The sequence below is a fragment of the Vidua chalybeata genome, chromosome 6 (genome assembly GCF_026979565.1).
Source record: "Vidua chalybeata isolate OUT-0048 chromosome 6, bVidCha1 merged haplotype, whole genome shotgun sequence".
Classification (NCBI taxonomy): domain Eukaryota; kingdom Metazoa; phylum Chordata; class Aves; order Passeriformes; family Viduidae; genus Vidua; species Vidua chalybeata.
Genome location: NC_071535.1, coordinates 5082729 through 5108839, shown reverse-complemented (window position 1 = coordinate 5108839; position 26111 = coordinate 5082729). Strand labels below are relative to the sequence as shown.

Here is a 26111-nt window from a genome sequence, read left to right as displayed (position 1 = left end):
ACTGAGCAGCCCTGGCCCTGCTGCAAAACAGGGGGTCAAACCCCCCAAACCAATTCCCTCTCCCCACACTGCAGCTGCCATTCCCTATTTCCCTGTTTAACAGTACTTCAGGTAAGGGTTGTAAGCAGTACATTAAATATCCAACTTTCAGATGTAACTCCTGCCCATAGCAATGCTGCTCCTGCAGTTCCAGCACCCCCAAAGGCCACAGGGCCAGTGAGGTTACATTCCCACTGACAACAGAGCCCAGCCCAGGCTCAGGAGTGCAGCTCAGCACTGCTCCTAAACCCAATCTCACAACCCTTAAGGAAAATCTGGCCAATTTCCACTGCTGTTCTTGGATTCAAACATTGTCTTCTCTCACTTTTCCTGACCACCTTCAGCCTGAGTCTACCTCTAGGAAAAAAATAGAAAGAAATCCAAAATCTGGACAAGTGGATGTTCAGCATCCCAAGGAACCCATCAGTTTGGTTTTCTTTGGAGGGGTGGGGATTCAATGCTCTTGTAAGTGTAAGGTGCTGGAAAGCAGTCTCTCCTCCACCTTTTTCTTCCTCTACTTCACCTAACAGGAACTGAAGATGCAGCCTCAAATTGCAAATTTCCAAAACCACAGACCACCGTGTCACAGCAAGCACTACCAGGCTGGGCTTTCCTGGCAGGGATTTTTCTGCCAGCAGCCCACACTGAGCTGAGGCAACAGAGATGGAAAGACGCCCTCAGCTCCTCCTGGGCTACAGCAGCCATTAATTACAGTTTAATTTGACTGCAAGGAACCGCTCCCTGCAAGGACTTTGATTGCAAAACCACATGTATTTTTCTTATTTTTTGCATTGTGGTCTATAAAATAATCTAAATTAAATAAAGGGAAAGCCTGGAAACTCCTGCAACTCCATTTACATCCTCTCTCTCTCTCCTGGCATGCACTCGTGGTTAAAGCCATTGCAACAGATCCAGCTTAAAAAATGTAATTCCCTGTACTTGCACACAGGGAAAAACCACAGAGTTGAAAACACCTGTTTGAGGAACCCCATGGCCTCAGTATTGGTGATCAGTGCTGCCAAAGGATGCTGAAACACTGGATGTGGCTCAAAGGAATGAGCTGAAACCAGAAACACACCCTACAGCAGGATGTGAGACCTTGGAAGTCAACCTGATCAGCAGATCAAAAAGAAGATTGGGAGTTGACTTGATCACTCTGAGTAATTAAACAAGCTCAAAGACTGCACAGAGCAGCGGCCAAGACAATTGTTGGGGTCATCATGCAAGGAACAAATCCAGAATCCTTGGAAAATATCCCCTCTGCTGCTTGCAGTGGGGTCACCCCCACTGTCCCTTACAATGGCAGTAGCAAGGATGGGACATGATCCAAGGTGGGATATGAAACTGCAGGAGAACTCCTTTTACACCCCAGCAGAAACAGGAATGCTCAGACCACCAGCACCGGTCTCCACCCTGATAAAAAGCAGACATTGGCTAGATCTGGGCATTTGGGGATCCCTGGGAGGCAAAAATGCTCCTTATAAAGGGGTGGGCAGGCAGCTACTCCTCATCCATAGCAAACACCTACAGCACAGAAAAGTACCATGATCATCTCCAGGAGGGTGGGGGAAGATGAGGGTGACTTTTTTAAGCCCTTACTCATTGAAATCAAAGTCAACAATAAAAATGCATTTAAAAAGAACGAGATTGGAAAAAAAAAAAACCAAACAACTTTTCTCAGGAATCATCACAAGCCAGTGCCAAGAACAAGAGCCTGCCCCTGCATCAGCAGAGAGCAAGCGCGGGGCGCCAGAAGAAAACAGCTTCTCAGACAATTTGATGGGAAAGGGGCCAGTGAAAGCTAGAAGCTTATCTATAACTGCAATAATTATCATTGTTGGCAGCAGCTGTCGAAGGCGAGCCGTCTGAGAGGAACGGGGTCACAGGACTTGCTGTCACAGGGATTTAGAGGCAGCAGCCCGGCGATGCGAGGTGACAGCTCGCCAGCCCGGCCTGCTCGCCGTGGCTTTTGTCAGACCCCGTGGAGGACGTAATAAGTGTGAAGGGGAAAAACAAATTCCGCCGGGAAAGGGACGCGCCCTCCCTGAAAAGCCACATTCATTTGAGGGGAAAAAAAAAAAAAAAAGCCTCATGTTGCCTCGCTGGGAGAGAGGAATGAAACGGGCCATTCACTGCCAGCACAGGCGGAAAACGGTGGAGCGAGGGGCACGTTTGCATCTAGCAGGACTAAAAATACACACCCATGCACAGGGAGCAAAAGCAAGGACGTGCTGGGTTCACAGAGGGAGACACGGTGAGGCACTGACATCAGCAAAGCGATCTCCAAAAAACAGAAGGAAAAAGCAAGCATTAAAAATATTCTTGTGCTGCATTACAAGCTGGAGGAAAATCCAGTGATCTCACTGTGCAGTAATTTCTCCCAAAGCAAGGGAAACAGGCAAAAAAATAAATCTACAGAGAAAGATAAAGTATCTCACTGGCCGTAATCTTTCCACGCTGCGAGCCAGACAATGCCTGGTGAGCTCACAAATGTCTGGGCTAAACCAGGGGCCAAGCCTGCAGGTCCTTTCACATGTGAAAGTCTGCTCAGCCCCATGGTGGCCATGCAAGAGAGGTGGGACAGCAGCAGCCCAGGTGCCAGACCAGTCCCTTTGGAACACTGGGACCAGGGAACCACTGCTCTGCCCAGCTTTGGGGTGGGCAGAGGCAAAAGGGTTTGCCCAGTGATCCAGTCTGCTGGAGATGCAGGAGCTGGACCTGAGAATACTAAAAGGATGCTTGGGCTTTATCCCTACACCACCTCTGAGATGCTTGGCATCAAATCACCCAAAGGGATTTCGGGGAGAGAAGCTCAATTGTGGTCCTGGGAGTACCATGGGATGAACTCCAAAGCACTTCCAAAGCAGCATCTGAGGCAAGTCACAGCAACTTCAAAGCCACTCATCCCTGCATGAGGATGGGCCTTGGAAAAGCCATAGAGAAGCCTGAGGACCACCTTGCAGGGCAAGTCTGATCCTGCTTCTCCCCTAGGAGCTGGCCCACAGGGAAAGGCAGGCAGGCAGCAACCTCCATCCTGCCCTTTTTGTGGGATTAGTTACTGGCAATTTGTTTCCAGCCATTGCTTTCTTGGAAGAGAAAGGTTTGCTGGTGAGATGAAATTGAGACCTTCACTCAGTAGGATGTGCAAGATGCCTTTGAAGTTGAGTGGTTGGGTCTCTCCCCTTCCCACTGAAGGGCCTATTTGTGTGCTTAACTTCCAAATATACATTTAAACCTCTGGCTGAATCACACCTAAACCCACTCGACGCTCAGCCTACGTATGCCAGGAGCAGCTCAGCCAGTGCCCCAAATCCCATCGTTTTACTTGCTAATAGCTGCCTGCCACAGACATACTCATTTGCCTGCTGCTTTAAACTCTGCTTTCATCATCATCCTTTTTTATTTGGACTGCTAGGAAGCACGAAAATCCCCAGAAGCAGCCCAGAGCAGAGCCAGCCAAAAGCAGGGCAGTTTTACCCCCAAATGCTGTGGCACTCATCGCTCTCACTGCCCACGGGCTGCCAGCCACCTCCAGGAGAAGCACCAGGGGCTGAGTTACCCACCCAGATGGGTTTTTTTTTTTTTTTTGCAGACATCAGCCTCTCCAAGCTTTCTAGAGAAGGAAATCAGGTGGGCTGCCCAGACAAGGCACCATCTCCACTTGGAAGAACCAGACAGAACCCACAGTCTGGAAAAATACCAAATTTGGCTGCAAACCCAATGTAGCAGCAATGCTGCTACATCCTGGCCAGTCCTGGGTAGCACAGAAGCTTCTGTGCTCCAGACAGCAGAGTGAATATTTTTAAATTTTACTGATGGTGGATTTATTTTTTGCTGGGTGAGTCAGAAACAAGTGGCATTTTCTGCTGCTCTTCCGATGTTTTTTTTTCCAAGTAGCTACACTGACAGCTCATCCTTTCAGACCACCGCAACCTGGTTTCCCTTTGCTCAGGAAATTCAGTCTTATTGGTGTAGTTTATCTTGCCAAAATAATTTTTATAATTTTGGCAGTCGTTTGGAGATCAGATTAAATTGCTGGTAGCAGTGCTGAGCCTGCCTGGTGAGGAGTGTGAGGGAGGCTGTCAGACCAGCAGGGCAGCTGTAAGAGGGGGACATCCCCTTCCCAAAATTCAGATGTGGGCAGCAAGGTCCTGGCCCAATTACTGCTGCTCCCTGAACCCTGCTGATACCCAGCACTTCCCCAGCCCAGACAGACCCTCTTCAACCACCAGCAAAGAGCAAACAAAACCCAGGCTGAGAAAGAGAAGAGGTGAAATCAACCCCCTTCCACCTGCTGTGAAAGCTCACTGGGTATCCCAGCCCCTCGGGGGCTTTCCAGGGACACCAAATTGCCCCCTTAATGGCACTGCCCCCCCTCCAGGTCACCCCACCTTGAGGATGTAAGGCTATAGCTGGGTTCAGGTTTCACTGGCTGTCCTGCTGCACTGGCTCCTGGCATCAACCCCCTGCTCCAGGGATGAGGAGCACACTCAGGGCAGCCCAGGGCAGGGTGTTAAGCATCCCCCCACTCCCCAGAGGGCAACAAGGCATCAACCATACCTGGAGAGGAGGATGTTGCAATTCTGAGCTCTTCGGCCGTCGATGACAGAAAGCTCCTTGACTTTGTGCCGGGAACTCAAAGTGTCATCGATGGCATCTTCCTTCTACAAGAAAATAATAATAAGACAAGCCTGGAGAAGAGCCATGGAGCAGCAAGGACATTTAGTACTCTCAGCACACAGCAGTGTGATACACAGTGGGCCCCCATTAATCAGGAGTGTCACTACAGGTTATGGGCAAAACCCCTCGCCTGTAACCAAAACACAGTAAGTCATTTCATAAACCAGAGCTGGCTTTGAAGCCACTGGTTAGAAATGTAAATATTTTCTCAGACAGGGAAGATTTAAAAATCTGCAAACACACGGGCGCTGCTGAATAAATAAAGGCTGGCTTTCTTAGCATACATACTTGTGATACTTCATTAAACCCTCGCACGGAGGATTTCATTATGGGCTGCTGCACACACTCAGCATCGCTCTTGTTCCTCACCCCTGCTCCAAAAACATCTGTGATCACCCTTCATGCATCAGTCCTCCCGAGCCAGCTGACCAATTCAGGCTATCAGACTTGCAGAAGCAACCAGCAGCTTTTTCAGTGAAATCCTCCCAAAAGAAGGGATTTGAAAGCAGGAATCGGTGTGGCATAAGCACCTATATCTCCTAAGTGGCTTAAACACATTACCTTCAGATGAGTAACAATACTGTGGTTGTGGGCAAATGGGCAGATCAACGTAACAGCAGCTTTGTAGGGCTGCCCGAGGAGTTCATGTTGCCCCAGGTTTTAATTTACCATATTGCATATTTTAGTAAGGTTAATCAATTAAAAGCTGGCTATTTAATCCTTCTGGAAGGAACACAATCTGGAGCTGCAAGGTCCTGAACGTTACAGATCCACACTAAACATCCACGAGCATAGGAGACCTGGCACATGGCCACTGCAAGGGCAGAGAGTAAGCACTGAAATTACCATTTTTTCCTCATTTTCTTGTTTCAACAAAGAGAACACACAGATATGAGAAGTGGGAAGAGAGGCAGGTGATGGAAAATGAGCCCCAAGTCACCCAGCACCAGCTGCCCCTCTCATGTGCCTTGCCAGCTCTGACCAAGCAGAGAGCTTCAACCCGTGGTTTTATTTCCATCTTTTGAAAACAAAAACTCCTCAGGGCTAGGAGCTTCTCTGGGTTCAGCTGCATCTAAAAATCCAACTCCTGGACTCAGACATTGGCTTTCACCTCAGGCCAGGCAGCACAGAGGGTGGGGTCTGCCTTACCAGCCTCCCCAGCATCAACTTTCAAGCTGCTCCTTCTGGTGATCTCTGATTCAACCCCGTTTGTCACACATTAAACCCCCCTCAGAAGCAGCCAGGTGCCCCCGTGTCCCTGTCCCCAGCCCCACATCACACTCCTACAGGTGCTCACTTACCTGTCTGGAGCTACCATTCACAAAGAAGTCCTACAGCCATAGCAGAAGCATGGAAAAAGGCAGTAAAAACACATGCAGTTCAGTGATCTCAGCAAAACCAGAGGGAACTGAAGCACAGAGGAGGGAAACGTGCAATATGGGGGGGTTTGGCAGCATGGGGAGGCACTTGGGGGTGCCAGTGCCGAAACAGGGGGGATGCAGGTGAAAATGTGGGTTACAGGATGTGCAGAAGGGGAGAGCTGATGGAAGAGGAGGCTCCATGAACGGATCATGCCGAGGTACACTGTGCACAGGGGTGAGGAGGGGACACGGGATGAGGTGGGAGGATGCTGGCCAAGCCCTGCTACTGGCCCAAAGGCACAGCACTGCTCAGCCTGCCGTGCCGGGAGGAAAATTGCTGGTTCTTGCACATCTGAGGGACTGAAATGCCAATGTGACTGCCAGGAAAAACAGGGCTTTTAAGTGGAAATAACGAGAGGCGCATCCCACAGCAAATCTGGCCACAGCAAAACTTTACCATTTGCCACAGCAACATGCTTCCCCTCGAGTTCTCATCCTCCTCCTCCTCCCTGCTTCTCCAGGGCTCTGCAGCCTGGCCAAGTGCCACCCCAATACCCACCAGCACCATGCCCCTCCCCAGACCTGGCTGTCCTGCTGGGCTCTCCCCAGCCCACTGGAAGCAGGTGCAGTAAAGCTGGCACCGCACATGTGTGCACACACATGGGAGTTTTCCTTCCCCATCCCCTTGGCTGGGCTCTGCTGATCAAGAGTCTTGTGGCTAAAAGTCTCTGGTTCAGTTAAGGCTAAGGAGCAGAGTTTCACTACTCAATCTGTTCTCAGAAGTCTCCTTTGTGGGACAGGCACAAAGCACACCCACAAGCTCCAATGGGTATCTTTATCTTCATTAAGCTGGTCCCTAATTAGGAGCTCTTCCTTCCATTTCAACCCTGCCCCACGATGCTCAGACTTGCTCCAGGCTGCTGGAGAAGGAGGACATGGTGGTTTTCTTTGCAGTCCCCTGCTCTAGGAGAGGGAGGGCTCCTCATGAATTAAGGTAGAGAAAAGGTTCACTACAAAACCCCTCCCTCTCTGCCTCAAACCAGCCTCATCCCTGCCCCTCTCCCTCACAGGAACAGTGATCCCGCCTCTGCTGCAGGATGGTGTAAGGAGGAGCAGTTTTAAATGTGCTGTCACCATCCCCACAAACAATTCCCAGCCCTGCTGTCCCTGGCCCCTGTGCAGGTCACTCTTCCTCGCACGGAGGAGCTGGAGGCTTTATTTCCTTCATCCTTTTTTGGGAGATGAATTCTTTCCCAGCTCACTGCTAAGCCCCTGGTTCAACAACACATATTTTTTCCACTTGGCCCTGACTCTTTTACATCACTCACCGCTGCAGGACCTGCCAGAACTGCCCTGGCTGTGTCACTGCTACTTATCAACATCACTCCCAGCCTCTACCCCCATGAAGACTCTCAAGGCATCCCTGAAAGAGGCACAAAACCCCTGTGTAGTTTAAGCCCTGATGGTCCTGGACTTGCCTTTCTCCATCACTACATGCACAGCCTTACACAGCTACTGCCAGTTCTCATGTCACAGCCAAAAACTCCTGCTGGCTTTTCTGTAAATGCTGGTATTCTGTACAGCTGCAGGGCTGAGACCTCCTCTGGGGACAGGGACATCTGCAGAGCCTCGGCTGGGAGGACACAGGCTCTCCTAACAGCTTCGTGCAATGAGGCAGGGATGCTCCCAGGCTGATCCCCAGGAAGCCCAGAGGGTTCCTGTCCTCCCCACATGGAAAGGGCCCTTCCCCAAAGCTGCAAAGCTCACTTAATAGCCTGCATTTACATCCCAGCCTGTGATGTGGGAAAAACATTTGAAGAGATGCTTAAAATTAAGTACATCATTAAGCCTCGGGTCTGTGCAGCACTCAGGGATTCCCAGGCGCTCTGGCAACAAAACCAGACAAATCCCAGCAAAGGCAGCCCCACAGCAGCCACCCTGGGGGGGGTCAGAGAGCTCTGTGCACTGCACACCCCTCTGCCTGCTGTCCCCAAGTCCTGCTGGGGCAGGGCCACAGGGATGCACCACCTGACCGTGCATTTTCAGAGCCCTGCTTTGTCTGGGGGCATGGGCAGACAGGCAGCCCCTGATGCCCCATGTCCTGTGGATATTGTGACTCAGGACAAATGAGAGACATGATCACTGAGCAAGTGGCTCAAGACAGGGAACAGGGAGGAGAAAACCCCACTCCTCCCTTGCTCCTTCGTGACAGAAACCAAATTTTGCTAGAGCTTGAAAATGCTGTGAGTTATGAAACCATTATTAGTTCATTGTGCCTCAGGGACAGGCTGTTCACTCCCCCAGCCCCCCACCATGTACACAGTGCCCCATGGTTTGCATGTGCTACAGAACCACAGAATGGCTTGGGCTGAAGGGACTTTAAAGGTCCTCTAGTCCAACCCCCCTGCCATGGGCAGGGAACATTCTGCTCAACCAGGCTGCTCAGAGCCCCATCCAGCCTGGAACACTTCCACTTCTCCTGATCTCATGGAGCACATCTAACCCCACACACAGGTGCCTGCACTGCTGCTGGCTGCAGAGCCATGCACCCCCTCTCCATCCTGGGACTAATGCTGGGAGCACCCTGGGGATTCCCAGCCAGACAAACACATCCCTCAGGCCCAGGAAGATGTGTCCCATGGCTCCACTCACACACAATGAACCACAGGGTGAACCAAGAGGAACTGTGCATCACGTCCCCATGGGCAGCTCCAGCCCCAGCAGCATCTCACAGGTGGGATTTTGCCTTGTCTTTCCCATCTGCCTTTCAGATGCTCTCGCAGCATCTTCTGCCAGTCCCACCCCAGGCCCTGGCTCCTCCATTCAGCTCCCTTTTGGTCCTCACCCCATCTGGGATGTCACAGCTCTCCTTGCACCATCTCCCTGTTCCTCCTGGCCCCAAACCTAACCAGCCACTTCGCCCAGCAGGACCTCAGCCAAGCCAAATTATTTTTAAATTCCTGCCTGGCAATAATCCGCACCACACCAGGTGACTCACGGGCTCGGGCAGGCGAGCCCGAGGGCAAACCATCCTGCTGACACTCAGGTTTCTATTCTTGCTCCTCTTCCATTTCCATTCCTTGTCCTCAGACGTGCCCTCCAGTAGGCATGAGTCAAGCTCAAAAAATGCCAGGGGAAAGAGAAATGCTGTGGTCACCTATTCCCAAAACACCGGGGCAGGCAGCACGTACTTCTGCTGGTGGGTTACTCTTGGTACTTGCCCTGCTCTAATCCACCCTGATCTTTCCCTCAATTAGCCTCTGGAACTGATTAAACTCTCACACTACCTAATGAGCTTATGGGTCTGGTCCACTCCTTCCTGGCACTGTCCCTCTGACTGAGCCTGGCACGAAGGAGACAAGCTGCTCTCTCCTCCCAGGAACACAGCCAGGTGTGCAGCAGGTGAACATCCTTTTTCAGCTTCTCTCCTGCCTTCTTGAAACATTCATTGCTTTTGTCCATTTTCATCCTGCCTGGGGTAAAATAAGTGTCTAATTTTCTTCATGTGCTTTGATGCCTTCCAAACTGGGGCTACAGAGCTTGAGCAGGAGATTAAAAAGCAGAGACTTTTGCCTGCAATGACATTATTTTGGTTTGGGATATTTGTTCAAAGCTCACATTTTGCTCTTGGCTCACTACAAAAATAAAAGAAGAGACCCACCCATGGTAGATGTGGGCAAAACTTAGTCCTTCTTGGCCAGAGAGGGATAGAAATTTTCCACCCAATACAGACACATGGAGCAGTTGCTGTTAAGGGCAATCCAAAAATATTCCCTAACTGTGGCCACATCTGGGGGTTATTTTCATAGCATTCCCTGTCTCATTTTTTCTGTGTGTGTGTTTTTGGTGATCCATCTTCAGGGTGCAAGTGATCAGGTGTGTGGGCAGGGGTGGAATCAGGCACAGTGAGCCGTGAGCGGCCGCCTCAACGCCAAGGCTCTGGCACGTGGATGAGAGGGCAAAGCAGATGAAGTCGATCTGGCAAACATGGCTTTGGTATGAAATGATGATGGGAGATGTGTTTTGGGACCACAAGTGAAACCATGTGATCCCACAATGGTGGCACCTTGCCCAGGTGTGCCCACCCCGGGCCAGCTGTTACCTGCTGTCTTTGGTAGGCCGAGAACGTCCTTTCCAGGTCTTCAAGGTCCAGGATTTTGAACACCTTTGTGTCATCTATGTTGGTCCACACGGTGCCTGCCAGCTTGTTCTGCAAGACAGTGGGAGCATTGCAGGTTGGGGTCTCTACCCACTGCCCTTAACATCACCATCCAGCACCTCCAGTCTCACTGCCCAAATTACTGCCCAGCTTACCTCTGGAAGCTTGGACCAGTTGAAAGACTTGAGGGCGTTCGTTGGCTGAGGGATGCTCTTCTTCTTGAAGGCCATGCCCGGAGGTGGTCCAAGGGGAGGCATCAGCCCACCCAGGGGTGGGGGGCCAGGGGGAGGGGGGGGACCACCTGGAGGAGGTGGTGGGGGAGGCGGTGGGGGACACACCCCTGGGAGTGGTGGGGGTGGCGGAGGGGGAAGAAGAGAGCCGGGAGTTGGAGAAGGTGAAGGGCCACCAGGTGCTCCTGGTGGCATGGGAGGTCCTCCAGGACTGGCAGCACAGATCGCCCTCTGGGAGAGAAAGAGGAATGGGGACTGGTCATATGGAGCTGGGGAACACCACCTAAGAAATACCCCCATGCTGATTTTTAATTAATTTGGTTTAATTTTAGGAAACAAATGAAGCATTCAAAGACTTCAACACTCCTGACTGAGGCTCAGTGCAGCTGAGAGGCAAAATCAACCCATCACTAGGGACTGACACCTTGGTGGCTCTTCCAACAAGCCTCTTTCTCAGTCCCTCCCACGCAGCTCAGCCTCCTGGAATCACCCCATGGCACGTGCAGGGGGTTACAGACTGCGCCCACAACAGGAGCACGTTGGAGGTCTCACCCTGCTCATCTCGTGGAGCTGTGCTGTGAGATCTGCCACTTGCTGCTTGACCTGCTTGTGCTCGCTGGACTCCTTCTCCAGCTTCTCCTTCATCTTGTTCAGCGTCTGCATCATCTCCTCCTTCTCCTGGGCCTTGGCGTCACACTCCCGCTCCTTCTTCTCCAGCTTCTGCTGCAGCTCTGTGTGCTCTGCAACAGCCCCAGGAGACCATCGTGGGTGACAAACACTCCCTTGTGCCAACAGCAGCCCATGGGGGGCTAAACCCCACATTGCCCTGCAGAGAAGCTGCAGCTGGCAAAAGGGAGCCTGTGCTGGGCCTCAATACCCCATTTGGAGCCTCTCCATGAAAAAATATTATTTGCTTTGCCCATTTCCCATGTCAGCTCCATGGCATGATACTATCTGAGCCCTTCAACAAAGCCTGCAGATACATGAATAAATAAACATACAAATACATGTGTATGTTAACTGTTTAGCCAAGGTTAGCATTGCACTGTGTATTTCTCCATCACCCACCTTTTCTCATTTTCTCTGCTTGCTCTTTCCACTGTTTCACTTCATTTTCATTGACTAACCTAAAAGGAGAAGAGATGTGGCACATGAGACGATCCTACTACAGCAAATAGGAGACCACCACCAGCAAGGAACACGACTGAGGAAGTGGGATTTAAGTCTCCCAAAGTGGTACACCCAATAGTTCTGCTGTGTCTCCCCTCAGCAGGGTTATGTAAAATTTATCAGGGAGCAGGCAAAAAATCCTAAATCTCAAATATGACTTGCAAGTGCTGTCTAACAAAAAGGATGGGCTTCATTGCTAAGGTGGGGTGAGTCCTGGGAAGCCAAGAGCTCCGAGGGGCAGGAACATCTCTGTGTGACAGCAACGAGCAAGGAACAGTGACACTTGAGCACTTACATTCGTACAACATTTTTAATGTTGAAGTTTTCCAGGGGAGTGGCGTCGGGGTCCTGCCCTTTGTCACTCTGGATGACGATCTGCTGCACGATCCTGTCGAGCAGCAGCCAGTACTGGACAGTGTTGCCACTTCTTTTATCTGCAGGGAAGGAAGGGGAGAGACTGCCGTGAGCACAGGGGAGGCTGTGACGCTGCTGGGCAGGAGGGCTGGGCTGCCAAGCCTCCAGCAAGCCGTGGGTTCCCCGGCCTCTCCTGGGACTCACAAGGCATCTGGAGACAGTGGTGCAGGATGGACATAAAGTGCGGGTACGCCTCGCTGTGCGTCAGCCTCTTCCTCGTCAGCTCGAACATCTGAGTTGCACTTTTGGTGTCAATGTGGACCTGTGGGCAGGAGCCAGGCAAGGTCAGGCCACCACACCCACATCAGCGTCTCCTGTTCCCCAAATCTCAGCTCCACAGCCCACGAGCCACCCTCACCCCAAAACTGATAGACAAACTGGCCCCACTGCCCTGCGAGGGGCAAACAGAGCTGTTGGGCAGGCAAAGGGCAAAAGGGCTAAAGCAGGCTCTAGGACAGGGCAACAGGAAAGATTTCCAAGCTCCACATTTTATCCAGAAGACCACTCTTTGTCCCTTTGAACACTCCTTTAAAACTATGACACTGGGTGCCAGTGTCTGTATCAGCAGCATTCGTACTCACCAGCTCAAACCTTTTGGCAAACTCCAGTTCATCTTCATTCCTAAGCATTTCAAAGAAATCTAAGTGCCTGAGGAAAGAAAGGGGAAAAAAACCCAAACCAGAACAACCTGTTAAAAGCAGATATAAATGTGACAATCAATAAACTACAGGCAGCTGGTCTGTCAGTGGACCAGACACTGGAAGGACTTGAAACACCAAGCGAACCTTCAGCCCTGACTTCCTAGACACTACAGGATGTGCAAGGAGCCTTTTGGGATGACAAGAGGTGGATGAGGGCTGACAGCATCCCCATAACCCCTGATGGCACATCCTCTCCAGCTCAGCCCTACATCAGTATGCAACAAAACCGTGTTGGAATTTCTTTCTCCCTCTCTGGAGACAGCAAGGAATTTCTACAAGAGGTGTGACTCTAGAGCCACGTGATTTCCCCAAAGGCCAACACCTGAAGCAAGGGCAGCAGACAAAAATCACAAGTGTGCTGGGGGTCACTACTCACCGGTCAAGGGTTGAATTTTCATGTTGTCTTAGTTTATCAATGACTGGCTGGATGCCGAGCATGAGGAATTCGTATCTCAGATGGAGTCTGAAATCCAGGCTTTCCTGCAAGGGACAGTTGTGGGCTCAGCACAGCAAGGAGCACATCCTCAGCAAGTTCACTGCAATAAACACCCCAAGGCCTCCCTGTCCCAGAGCCCTGGTGCTCACCACGCCTGCCCCCTGACTCAGGACGGCGTTGATGAAGGACATGATGGCTGTCTTGAGGCTCACTTCATCTCGGTACCGGCCCGTGCTCTTGTCCAAGTCGTTGATCAGCGTCTGCCAAACACACGGGGTCAGTTCAGTGCCCTGTGACAGCCCCAGCGCTGCCCAAACAGCCAGGGCAGGAACAACTCCTCGGGATGCTCCCACGAGGTGATGCACCATCAGCTGCTGGCCACCCCAGCACCCCTTTGGGCCAACACCAGTCCCATCCAGGCATGCTGCAGCCTTGCAGAGCTGTGATCCCAGGGACCCTGAACAAGCAAGCCTTTTTTTTTTTGGGTGGGTGTCACCCTAAATAACTGTTTCCTCCCTACTCAATCAGCTGCAGGTCCCATCCGACACGGCTCTGGGGTAATTCCAGATTTTTCAACTTCCAAACAGCCATAACAAAACATTTGCAAGCTGCCACTTTGACATTCAGGAGGAGAAAGGGACAGGAATGATGAATTTCAAGGGCTGAGGGGTGAGAGGAGACCCACTGTTGTGGTTTGGAATGGAGGAAATCTAGGGAAGTGATGTAAAACTTTTTGTTCCCAAGGATGAAGATAATTTTAGAAATAAATAATGAAAACTTTCACCTTTAAACAACTCATCTTTAAAACAATACCACATAAATCAACATAACCCATCAACAAACTGGAAGAAAACTTGTAGAAGACAGGAGGTACTTCATGATAACAGGGTTCCCCAAGCAGCTGCTATCAGTGAAGGAATTAGAAACCACAAAAGAACTGCTTTTTTCCCCTTTTATAAAAGGTCTCCATAACATTAACAAAAAAAAAACTTCTCTCCCTAAGTAAACTGAAAAAAAAACTTTTAGAAATAATAAACTGACTAGAAATTTTAGATTTTGTTTCTTTACATTATCAATGAGAAAAAAAAAAGGTTGTGAAGTGCTCTGATGAGTTTGTTTTAATTCCTACTACTTTTTTCCTTTTAATTACTGCTGATAAAATTTTCTTCATACCCTTTTAAAGTTTTAAACCTGCTTTACCTTCCTCCTCATCCTATCTCACAACAAGAAGTAAACACACTAATAACTAACCAACACCAAACCCACCATACTCCTTAAAACATTAACCAAAAAAAAAAAAAAAAAAACCACCTCAAAATTAGTAAAAATCTCAAATTAACCAACCACGTACCTGAAAACGAGTCCTTTCACTGGCATATTTCTGGTAGTGCAGCATGGCCTCCAGTACCTTCTTGTGGCCCCCGGGAACCAGGCACACGGCGCCCATGATTTCCAGCACTGCCACCTTTGTCTTTATATTCTCCGTGCTCAGACTCTGAGCAATTACATTAATGCTCTCCAGGTGGGCCAGGACGTGGGCCCGGCCCAGGGAGTTGTTCATTAGTGCTTTTATACATCCAATGAGCGAGGTATGTATTCGAGACTCTGCTGTCTCATAGTCCATGCTTTTGAGGAAGTTGAGGATACATGATAAGCCATCCAGGTCGATGAACCGGGTCACAAACCTGCCAGAAAAAAAAAAAGGGGGATTTTCACTTTAAAATGCTGAAAGTCTGCCTTACCCTCAAACAGAGTCTGTTGGTGTACACCTAGAACCTTCTGTATACTTCTTCTTGGATACCAGAAAGCCTGAAGGACTCAGAATCACAAGGTTGGAAGAGACCTTCAAGATCATCGAGTCCAACTCCTTCCCTAACACCTCAACTAAACCCTGGCACCCAGTGCCACATCCAATCTGTTTTTTAAACACATTCAGGGATGGTGACTCCACCACCTCCCTGGGCAGGCCATTCCAGAACTTTATCACCCTTTCCATAAAAAACTTCTTCCTAATACCCAACTTCTTCCTAATATCCAATTCTCTTGAAATTGTCCAGACACAGAATTGTGGCCCAGGCACAGGGATGGGGTTGTAAAAATCAAATGCTACCTGCACAAAGCTCTTCAGAGTGAGGATATTTCAAAGAGAACCAGCTAACCCAGCCATCAACACAAGACTCGGGATGGAGTTGGAAGTTTGCAATCACACTGCAAAAATACCAACCTGAGTCTTGAGACCAGTTTTGAACTGGAAGAAGATCCCAAGCCCTGAAGTCATCTCCTCATCACTTGCAGACACCTCAATGTCAGCCTTTCTGCTACCTCTCCTGCCTCACCATCCACACCCTTCTCCTCCCTCAGGCACAGCTCCCCAGTTTCAAGGGATTTCTGATCTTTGTGATGACTTACAACGCCACTGAACAGAAAGCAGACAGCAAACACAGGGCAGTGCCCCAGGCAGATTCACTGGAGCTGGCAGACACAACAGTGCACACTGCTGAGGCATTTTAGGGCCCCCATGCCCAGTGCCATCCAGGCTGGGTGTCCTCTGGTTTGGCAAAAGGCACGGGCTCAGAAAGCAAACGAGCCAAGAACATCCCAGCACTGGGATGATTTTAATTCCAAACAAGCCATGCTGATGGGCAGCAACAAAGGGGGTAATTGCAGGCTTGGGGAAAACTGCTTTCTCTGCTTCAAAGCCTCCTCTTCTTCCAGCCAAAGTCAATAGGAAAGTTGGTGTTCACTTCCCTGGGTGCAAAAATAGGTCCAACAGGTAAAATTTTCTACAGAGCCTGCTGCATCCCTCAAAACACTCAAACTTTTAAGGATTTTATAAAGTTTCATGGCTGGCCACCAGCTCTGCTCACTGCAGGAGCCAACACCCACAAGGTCCAGGCGTCACAGAAATCAGGTGCTCACCCTAGACCTTGAGAATTTCTTACCATCAATCACAAGTGGAAGAGGGGAAGGTATTTGCAAGCAATAGTGAATTTGTTTTTTCCACAACCAAAACAGATCAGGCACTTCCCAATGGAACATATTCCCATCAGAAGATGTCAACCAGAGGCACTTTAAGTGTTGCAAAAGGGTGCATGCAGACTCCAGAGAAAACAAAATTAGGAAAAGCTCCAGACATTCAGAAAGCATCCCAGCCTTCATTTATCCTCCCATCAAAAACTGTTTTCCATTTCATAAAAGCCTGAAGATTCATGTGACTTTATTCCCTTTTAAAGTGCAAGAGGAGTTGAAGTTGAAACAAAGATCCTAGCTGACCAATAAAAATTGTTGTTTTCTTGAAAAAAAAAAATCATTTTCTAAGGATTTTTTACGTTCTGTTCAGTACAAAGGAAAGTCTGGAAAAATAAAAAAGTTGCCTGATTTGCCTGAACAGACAGGAGGTCTTGGTCACTAAAAGGACCAAGAAAAATGAACAAAATGACAAAATGTGACATATAAAAAGCAGTTGGTAAAACAAAAAAAAAAAGGCAATTAGTGCCTCAGAGTCCTTGCCTCCCTCACCCTGTACAATTCCCATTTATATTCCTGTTTAACCCCCTGCTCTGCCAGAGAACTCAAACCCAAAGCCACAACAGCAGCGGGAAGGGAAGGGAAGGGAAGGGAAGGAAGGGAAGGGAAGGGAAGGGAAGGGAAGGGAAGGGAAGGGAAGGGAAGGGAAGGGAAGGGAAGGGAAGGGAAGGGAAGGGAAGGGAAGGGAAGGGAAGGGAAGGGAAGGGAAGGGAAGGGAAGGGAAGGGAAGGGAAGGGAAGGGAAGGGAAGGGAAGGGAAGGGAAGGGAAGGGAAGGGAAGGGAAGGGAAGGGAAGGGAAGGGAAGGGAAGGGAATTGCCTCATTGGTTTTGTCCGCAGTGCAGTCTTCAAACTTTCGATTGTTTTATTTCTCTCCTCCTCATCTTCTTTTTCCAAGGCGATCAGTGATTTTCTCTGTGAAGGAGGAAGGCAGAAATCAGAAGGGGAATCTCCCTGTGTGCCCGAGGAGTGGCAGTGCCCACCACCCACTGTGCCAAGCCATGGGGATCCTAAACCCATCCTGGAAGTCTAGAATCCTTATGGCAATCCCAGAACTTGGGAAAAGGAGCAGTGAGGAAAACCAGTCCATGTTCTGCAAGGAGAGAGCCTGGACTGGGGACAGAGGGATGAAGGCACTGCTTCCAAGCCCCTCCAGAACTCCTGCTCTGCTCTGCACTGGTGTGGCCTCACCTTGAGTCCTGGGGGCAGTTTTGGGCACCACAATGCAAAAACAGACACCCAAAAAAAGGCATTAGGCTATTGCAGATCATCCAGCGTAGGCCATGGGGATGGTGAACAGCCAACCCTGTCATTCCCAAGCCTCCCAGTGCAACCCAGCAGTGTGCATCTCAGCTGGGGACAGTGGCTGTGTGCACAGGATGCATCTCCCACACTGGATTTTGCTCTCCAGCTGGGGCTGGGCTGGGATTTGACTCCTACACCAGGGCTGCCTGCTCCCTGGGCATGCATGAGGCACAGCTACAGCTAAAGCAGCTCCCCCAGTGGTTCCTGCATCACCCAACAGTGCTGGGCCCCCAGAGGTGTCAGGGTGAGCCCTGCCAGCCCTGGCTGAGGCTAATCCAAAGCAGAAAGGGTCCCAGCAGATATGAGGAGCTGTGCTGACCCCTCCATTTAACCCAGCTCCTCTTCAGCAGCACGTCAGGGAGATCAAAGCCACCCTCCAGGCATCTGGCAGGCTTTGATCACAAGCTCTGCTCAGGCTCAGGGCTCTGCCTGGCTGGCAGCCCATGGCCAGCACTGGGTGTTCCTGCCTTCCCAGAGGGAAGCAGCACGCTCCCTCCTGGCTCACAGCCCCTGCTCATCCCTCTGCCCCATCCCTGGCAGTGTTCAAGGCCAGGCTGGATGGGGCTTGGAGCAACCTGGTCTGGTGGAAGGGGGTTGGAATTGGATGTCCTTTAAGGTCCCTCCCCAGCCAAACCCCATCCATGGTGCCGTAGGAACATCTCCATTCTGCAGCTGTACCTGCTGGTCTAACAGGTGACACTGCCACCCTCCCAGGCACAGTGCTGGCAGACTGTCCCCACCCTGCTGCTGCCCCACACGGGGTTCAGAGGCACCAGGGCTCTGGGGGAATACTCACAGCAGCCATTGAATTCAGCTGATCAATGTAGAACTCTGGCCAGCTGGTGGCTCCTTTATTTTCTTCCTGGTCCTGGGTAGGGGATAAAAAAAGTGAAACAAAGCCAGATTAGTAAAAAATAGTATCAACATTCCCTGCCCTTCATGACCAACCATTTCTGAAGCACTCCTGAACACTTGCATGACTTTATATTCATATAAGTGTGACTTTCTGCATTCTGAGCTTACCCCTGACTCCGGCCATACAAACATTACCTGGTTTACTGCAATAAATACAATTACACCACCTGCCTATGACCAAACACTGCCCCACTGATACTGCATTGGTCTTGTGATTATCAGCTTCAGGGAAAACACACTGAAATTTTACATCCAAGTCTCTCTTGTTTCAACTCTACAGTGCCCTTGAAGCTTTGGCTGCACAGCCTCGAATATGCTCAGGGGGGAAAATGTTTACAAGCAATGAAGAATGTTTAAATGTGACATGATCTAGGCTGCACTCCTGGAGCAGAACCATGACTTATCAACATATCAACATCCTAAGAGAGACCCCAGGCACAACAGCTCCTCTGGGGACTTCATAAGTCACTGGGAAGGAACATGCATCTGGCAATGTCACCTCTTAAAGGATGTCATCCCTGGGCCCATGATCTGTGACACTGAGTGATGCAGAGCCTCATCTGGCCATCCTGGTCCACGATGCCCTGCATCTGTCAGGGTTCATGAGGGGTTTTCAGGTTCTACCTTGTTCTTGTAGGACCTCTGAGCCCAGCTCAGACAACTAGTGCTGCACACTCCCAGGGGCTGCATGGAGTAAGTAGGCAGAACTTGAAGGAATACTTCATAATTAACCTTTCCCCCCACTTTCTTTTCCTAAAGACATATATATTAAAAGAAGAGGGTTTCACAGCAGAAATGCCACACAGGCCTAGGCTGGAGTGAACAAATACTACACAAATCCCAAACATTTTCCATCAGCAACCACCTTCTGATCACAGCCTGACTGGCTGCATGGCTCTGCCCCTTCCCTAACGTTAAGAGATGTTTGTAAACCTCATCCCACACCACAAACACCTACGATGGTGGGAGCTGGCTGACCTCCTCTCTGCCCCCACGTCTGTGCTCGCAGACAACCGCAGCTGCTTTCAGCAAGCCCGAGGAGCAGAGTCCCAAATATTTACCGTGGCTCAAGAGGCTTATGTGGAAACCTTTTGTGCATCCAGACTTCCCGAGCTGCAGCGTGCCAAGATGAGGACAAGCAGAGTCAAGGACAGGTAATTTGGACGAGACTCAGTTTGCCCCTGGGCAGAACAGCCTGTGCCTCCAGACCTGACCCTTCCTTCTGCCGTGCCTGGCTCCAAAGGAGGGACAACACAAGTTTGAGAGCACCAAGAGGCTTGGAAACCTCTGCCCTTTGCTCTAACACTTTTCCTGACCCCACAGTCCCTCAGAGGTGCCAAGCAGCTGGGCTGAGGCTCAGGCCAGCTGTCTGCTTGGTGTCAATTCTGTCTGACACGGCCATCGGGGCTTTCAGCTCCTCAGCTGAGCCCTGGGCACTCGTGCCAACCCCCTCCTCCGAGCTGCCTGTGCCCTGCCAGGGGAAGGCTCTGCACAAAGCTCGTGGGCATCCTGATTTCCCAGCTTTCCTGCCCCACTTTAGAGTCCAGCACGCAAATGTACTCCAAGGGACTGCAGAGCTGGGACACTCACAGGTGCCTTGAACATGGTCCCATCACCTCCTGGAGGTGTCAGAGAAAGTCTTTCCCATTGCCCCTCTCGTAAGGAGCATCTCTTTTCCACCAGAGACACCAGCTGGGAAGGGTGGCAAGGTCCCCACCATGGCACAGCAGCAAGAGGTGTCCAGATGTGCCCAGCCACGAGACCTGGGCAGGGAGTGAGATCCATGCTAAGGAATGGGGAGGGGAAGCAGCAGGGTTGGACCATCCCACATCCCAGGACCTTCCCACGTGCTGTGAACACCTGTGAGGCAGGCAGGGATGTGGACCTGCTGCTCATTTAGGGTTGAAAAGAAGCAGTGGAGCAAATAAAGGTCTCCAGGGGGTGGAGGGGAGGCTGAACAACAAAATTGGCTAAACTGCTCATCTATAATTAACATGCTGCATTATAAATATTTCCCTTTGCTCGGCTCCCTCGGGCTCTTGCATTTCCTCCCTGAAACCCCCAATTTAGGGAGTGCTCTCAATTAAGTGCAGCAGAACCTCATTAATTCCGATGAGCAGCTGGGCAGGCTCGTTGGAAAGCAGCTTCCCGGGCAAAGGGGGGACTGCACAATAAAGCAGGCAAAGATCAGGGCACGGGCTTCCCTCCCCTCAGTTCGCTGCAGGACGTTGCTCAGTGGTAATTACTGGGGCTAATGGTTTACAGCACATTGATAAGTGTCCTTTGGTGTATTCCTGGTGGTAAAGAAATCTCCTGACAAAGCGACAGCCCGGAGGGAAGTGAGTCACAAGGCTCTGCTCAGCGCCAGGAGGAGGGAGGAACCTCTCCAGCATCAGGGTTTGAAAAGTTGAGTGTGTAAAATGGTTTCCCAGCAAGCAGGGTGGGTTTCGGGGGTGTGGGTTTTGCAGCCTGCCTTCAGGGAGGGATGCCCAGACACAGAGCTGAGCACCTCCAATGTGAGTGTCTCCAGGATGCCCCACTGCATCACTGAACATCTCCCAGTTTCTTGTTCTCTGGGCTGAGTCTGCTGTGTGTGCTCTCAAGCAGCAAAGAAGTGAGGGCTGATCTGAACCCTGCTGGAACCCAGACTGAGCTGCTCTGTTAGAGACACACTGATGGCTTTAATTGCACATCAACATCCCTCTCTGTCCTCCAGGCCCTGATGTGCCACCACACGTGCTCAGCTGTGAAAATTAGGACATGCCAAAGTTGTGCAGACAAGGGCAGACCTTGCTCCATCCCCTGCTTTGTTCCACCTGCGCCCCTCACCTTCTTCATTCCAGGGACCTGGCAAAATCACAAATCCCATCAGCTGCAGCCCTGGTGTCACCATGTCACCCTCTCATGTCACAGTCTCTGCTGTCCCTTAGCCCTGGCTTCTGTGCAGGGGGCTGATGGATGCTGTTCTGTTCCATGGTGGCAGGGGCTGCTGTGATGTGAAGCCCATGAACGAGCTCCCTCCCCTCCTCAGCACCCAGGGAAAGCAGTGCCCAGCCATTAGCAGGAGCTTTCTCAAGTGAGAGTCACCAATCTGCCAGCTCCAGCATCCCTCTGCTCTTCCCAGGGAGATTTCACACTCCCCAGCCCTGTCATGTCTTGGTTATGAGTCTGACACTTCCACAGCCTTTGTGCCTCCCCCTCAGAGTGTCAGCAGCTCCCACAGCCAGAATTCCTTCTCTTCCCAATGACCACTGGACTGAGGAGGTGGGGGCTCAGCCAGTGGTGGCTCAAAGCAATTTCAAGGCTGGTCTCAACCTACTTGCACCTGGAAGGTGCATCCCAAGAAGCTCCTGCTGCTCTGACCTGCAGGAATGCAGCTGCTGGGAGCAATGCAACCTCACAGCATGTCCCCATGGTGGTGGGGAGAAAGAGACCTGTGGTGCTCCTCAGTGCTTTGTCACACTTGCTTTGATTCCTAAATAAGCTTCTGGCCACATCTTACAGATCCTCAGTCTGCAGGTGATGTCACATCTGATCCAGCAGCCTGCTTGCCTACACTCAGAGCCCATGGTGGTGCTTTGGGATAACTGGATCTGGAGCTGCTTTGGGATGATGGTGGCTGGATGAGCTCCCCACCCACCTGACGTCCTACAAGGCTGGAAGGAAAGGGCTGGCTCACGACAGCCAGCTCCAGAGAGCCCTTCAGTGACAACAGCTGTGGCTTTTCTCCAAGGTAGCAAGTGATAGGACAGAAGGAAATGGCCTCAGGTTGTGCCAGGGGATGTCTGGAACAACTTCTTCACTGAAAATGTGGTCAGGCACTGGAACAGGCTGCCCAGGGAGTGGTGGAATCACCATTCCTGAAGTGTTCCAAAAAGTGGGGATGTGGCACTTGGGGCCATGGTTTAAGGGGCCACGGCAGCAGTGGGTTAATGGCTGGATTCAGTGATCTCAGAGGTCTTTCCAACCTTAACAATTCTACGATTTTGGTGGTTCAGCTCCCTCTTGGCACCACCTGCAAGGCTGGTCTGCCCCAGGAGAACTCCCCAGGAAAGTCACAGGAAGGAATTAAAAAAACCCTCTTCAATTGGCACCAGCTGCAAAAACAGAAACACCCCCTTCATTTTTACACATTGTCCTGACATAACTTTCATTTTGCACAGTGTTCCCCACCCCTCCTTGCTGCTCCATAGCAGCAGAGCAAGGGAAAGCTGGCAGCAGCTGGCAGCTCACTGCATTTTGGCAACCCCTCCCTCCCTGACTGCTCGGGGTGATCCACCTGGATGCTGCTGGCAAGGTCAGAGAGGAAGCAGGCTGTGCATGGATGGGTTTTAAAGCCAAGGGGGTCTGCAGCCTGTATGAGATGTTTAAACCCAGCCCAGCTCCACTAACATGGCCCAGCCTTTGCCAGGTATGTGCTGGTGGAAGTTTGGGCCCACCACAGCCCCCCAAGGCTCCCTCATCCCTCCAGGTGTCCCTGGAACAGCACCTAAACGATTCAATAAAGCTGCTTCCCCATGGAGCCATGCTGCAAAGGGCTGGAATTTCATCAGCCTCTCCCCAAGCTGGGATCTCAGGGTCTGAACCAGCCCAGCCCAGCCTGCTCTGGTTTTCCATATGCTAACACTTGCTATACCCTCTCCTCCACAAACACACACGTGCCCTCGTGCGCTTTTCCCAGGGTTTAGGAATTATGCTCCCCATAAGCAAATATAGCATGACCAGATGCCTTTCGCAGTCAGCTGGTTCATTGTTTGAAAAGCTTCGCTTCAAAATCCAAAAAGATTGCTAACAGATGCATTTTTTGGCCGGTGAGCGAGAAAAACCTTGCTTAAACAAAAGTGTGTTGTGATTGGAACTAAAAGGGGAATTACCTTGAAAGATAAAAACTATAAATATTTCCCAGTGAAAAACATCCCCAGCCATGCAAACAGGCGGTTTCTCTCGGTCAGCCTGAGCAAATGACACCTGAGATGGTATTTCAACCTGCTGCTGCAATAACAGTAGGTATATCTGGATGTTCAGAGGTCATGAAATCCTTCTCATCCATCCCAGGTGACCCTGGAGCGTGGCAAAATGCCGAGCTATTTTATCCTCCCATCCCCTGCATGCCATCTTTGTCAGCTTTTGCTCTTAGTTCTGCTACTGCAGCAAAAATATGGGGAATTTATGTTTTTTAAATGAAGGAAATGGAAGGCAAGCCCCATGAAGGAGCTGCAGGACTGAGCAAGACAAGAGGAAGAACGAGCTGGAAAGCAGAACTCTCTGGAGGGAGTGGGTGGAAGGAGCAGTTGGAGGGGAAAGAAGCTGTCTGCCTGGGAAATAGAGGATTATTGGAGAGACATCACTCATTCATTACATATTTCCCCTGAAAAATCACCACTGCTGCCTCTTCCTAGTGCGAAAGGATCCTGGTTTTTATCTGACCCCTGAGGAAATTTTAGATACGAGCTTTGCTTCATACCACTTAAGAGTGATGCACGCAGGGTTAGTGATGCCACTGGGTTTTCAACACAAGCTTACAGAGCTCAGCATCACTTGGCATCCCTGCAGGTCGTTCTTCCTCTACTCCAGCTTTAGAAATGCTCAGCTGGACCCAAAGGGAGAGGGGCAGAGCCAGACCCTGCATTCACATCACCTGCTTTTCACTACCCATCCCTCCCACCTGGTTATTTATTCTCAGCTTCCAACACCCTGTACCCACCTATATTTTGAAGCTCATAAAAGCCACCCTTTGAGCTGCTTTAACAGCTTGACATGAGCTACATGGGCTGTCAGGAGCCCAATCTCCTGTGGTTAAACAGGTCCTGCAGACTAAGCACGAAGGGTTAATCATTAACTCCCTCTGGAGCGTGGCCTCTGGAAAAAGGCCATCCTGAGTCACACTCTTCCACTGAGGCAAACCCACAGCCAAAGAAAAGCAAATCTGGAAACCCTCCTGCTTCCTCCCTGCACTTCCGAGCAATATCCTCTCCTGGAGAGGGGGGCCAGCAGGGAGTGAAGTATTTTGGGATGAGCTATGAAACGAGTCATGGTCCAGAAATACCACTGCTAAAAGCAGATTTCATCCCACTGTCGCTGCTTCTCTGCCTTTGCATTTCCTTGCTTTACCCCAGCCACAGAGGGGCTGACAACTTCACAGAATAATCTTTAAATCTCTCTCCTGACCCTGCAGCCCTGCACAGCTGCTGGATTTAGTGCAGACCTCAGCTCCTCCTCGGGCTGCTGCTGACAGAACTGGCCAGCCCCATCACGAGATGAGTTTTGTCTCTCTGTCCCCTGAGCAACACAGGGTGATGCAGGAGGGCTGGGACCACGAAGAGTTCATGCAGTGCAATCCCCAAGGATGGGATCAAACCCACTGTCTCCACGGATGGAGAATCAGGGAGGACAAAGCCTCCACCATGCCAAGCCAGTCCTGTGGGCTGGGATAAAACCAGCTGCTAGAAGGGCAGAGAAACCAGGATATAGGGCTGCAGGCCAGGGGGAAATATTCCAGGGAAAGAAACATGCCTGGGGAACAGCTGGATTTCCCCTATTTCCTCTCAACAGGCGCTGCCAAGGCCAGGTGCTGTCAGGTCTCTTTCCAGGACAACCCAGCAAAAAATGTCTCATTTTTGGTTCCCTTTTACAAAATCTTGCCCATCATGAGAATATATAAAACAGCAACATCTGGGATGTGCTCTGGAGAGCTGAGTGTGGTGGGTGACACCAACAGCAAAGCAGAAGCGCCAGCCAAAACTGGCAGCAGAGTAAAGAGCAAAAACTGCTCAGGGGACAATTCTGGATTGTTGATAAATCAGGCAGCTGCCTCAGACTGATGTCCACCTTTGCCAGCCTCCTGGGACCCAGCAGGTAAAACTGGGTGTTACAAGCATCTCAAGCAGTAACTTGTTGTTAAACACAGGCTTTGGGCACATTCTGCACTCCCCAAATCGCTGCCACTCAGGGTGCAGCCAAGCCAGGGAGGTAGGAGCACTGTCCTATCCCCAGCTCTGCTGCTCTGCCCAAAAAGCAGACCCTGCTCTCAGCTGGAGAAGTCCAGCCCCTCTCCTCAGTGCCACGCTGCCACGTAGGTAATCTGGCCTCATAAATACACAGGATCACAAGTAAGATTTACCACGAGCTGCCAGGATATCCACCAGTGTTTGTGCTGCTCACCAGTCATCCTCACACAGGGCAGGACAGCCTAGAGCCTGCTGTGCACAGACATGTTCTCCAGCCCATGTAATTGCTGATTTCCTCCATGGCTGGAGCCTTTATTGATATGGTCTCACTCATTTTTAATTAAAAAGCAGGAGAAAAGCATTTGTCTCCATCAGAGCAAGCAGTGGCACATATGCTCTGCAGCTCACTGTGATGGCATCACAAGTAGGGAAGGAGTGGCTGGGAACAGCCAGAGGAGACCAGCAGCCAGGATCCAGCCTCACATGGATGCCTGCTCCCAGAACCTCAGAGGATGCCACAGGCACTTCTGTGGCTCCTTCCCCCCGTGAGCAAGGAGTTCCACAGCACAGCCTTTAAAAAGCCATGAGAGCAAGGAGGTTCTGGAAAGTGAAAGAGCCACCATCAGCTCCATCTAAACCCTTCCTCAGGAGATTAGATAGCACATAATCTGCACTCACAATAATAATTACACAGCTTTGCTTGATTTAACTCTCCCATTATCCAGACAC

The 26111-nt window shown here is 50.7% G+C and overlaps 1 protein-coding gene across 2 annotated transcripts in view; it reads right to left on the bottom strand.

The window, feature by feature from the left end:
* Positions 1 to 26111, bottom strand: part of DAAM1 (dishevelled associated activator of morphogenesis 1) — a 91301-nt gene that overhangs the window by 12809 nt on the left and 52381 nt on the right. The window contains exons 5-18 of one of the 2 annotated variants that reach the window (XM_053946296.1): positions 18317 to 18388; positions 17036 to 17130; positions 14542 to 14875; positions 13340 to 13450; positions 13131 to 13234; positions 12635 to 12701; positions 12198 to 12315; positions 11935 to 12073; positions 11538 to 11596; positions 11022 to 11209; positions 10395 to 10700; positions 10183 to 10290; positions 6021 to 6050; positions 4600 to 4703 (exon numbers count right to left, since the gene is read on the bottom strand). In XM_053946296.1, coding sequence (XP_053802271.1) covers positions 4600 to 4703; positions 6021 to 6050; positions 10183 to 10290; positions 10395 to 10700; positions 11022 to 11209; positions 11538 to 11596; positions 11935 to 12073; positions 12198 to 12315; positions 12635 to 12701; positions 13131 to 13234; positions 13340 to 13450; positions 14542 to 14875; positions 17036 to 17130; positions 18317 to 18388 — 1835 coding nt within the window. The remainder of the gene's footprint in view (positions 1 to 4599; positions 4704 to 6020; positions 6051 to 10182; positions 10291 to 10394; positions 10701 to 11021; positions 11210 to 11537; positions 11597 to 11934; positions 12074 to 12197; positions 12316 to 12634; positions 12702 to 13130; positions 13235 to 13339; positions 13451 to 14541; positions 14876 to 17035; positions 17131 to 18316; positions 18389 to 26111) is intronic. The other variant, XM_053946297.1, reaches the window with a different exon arrangement.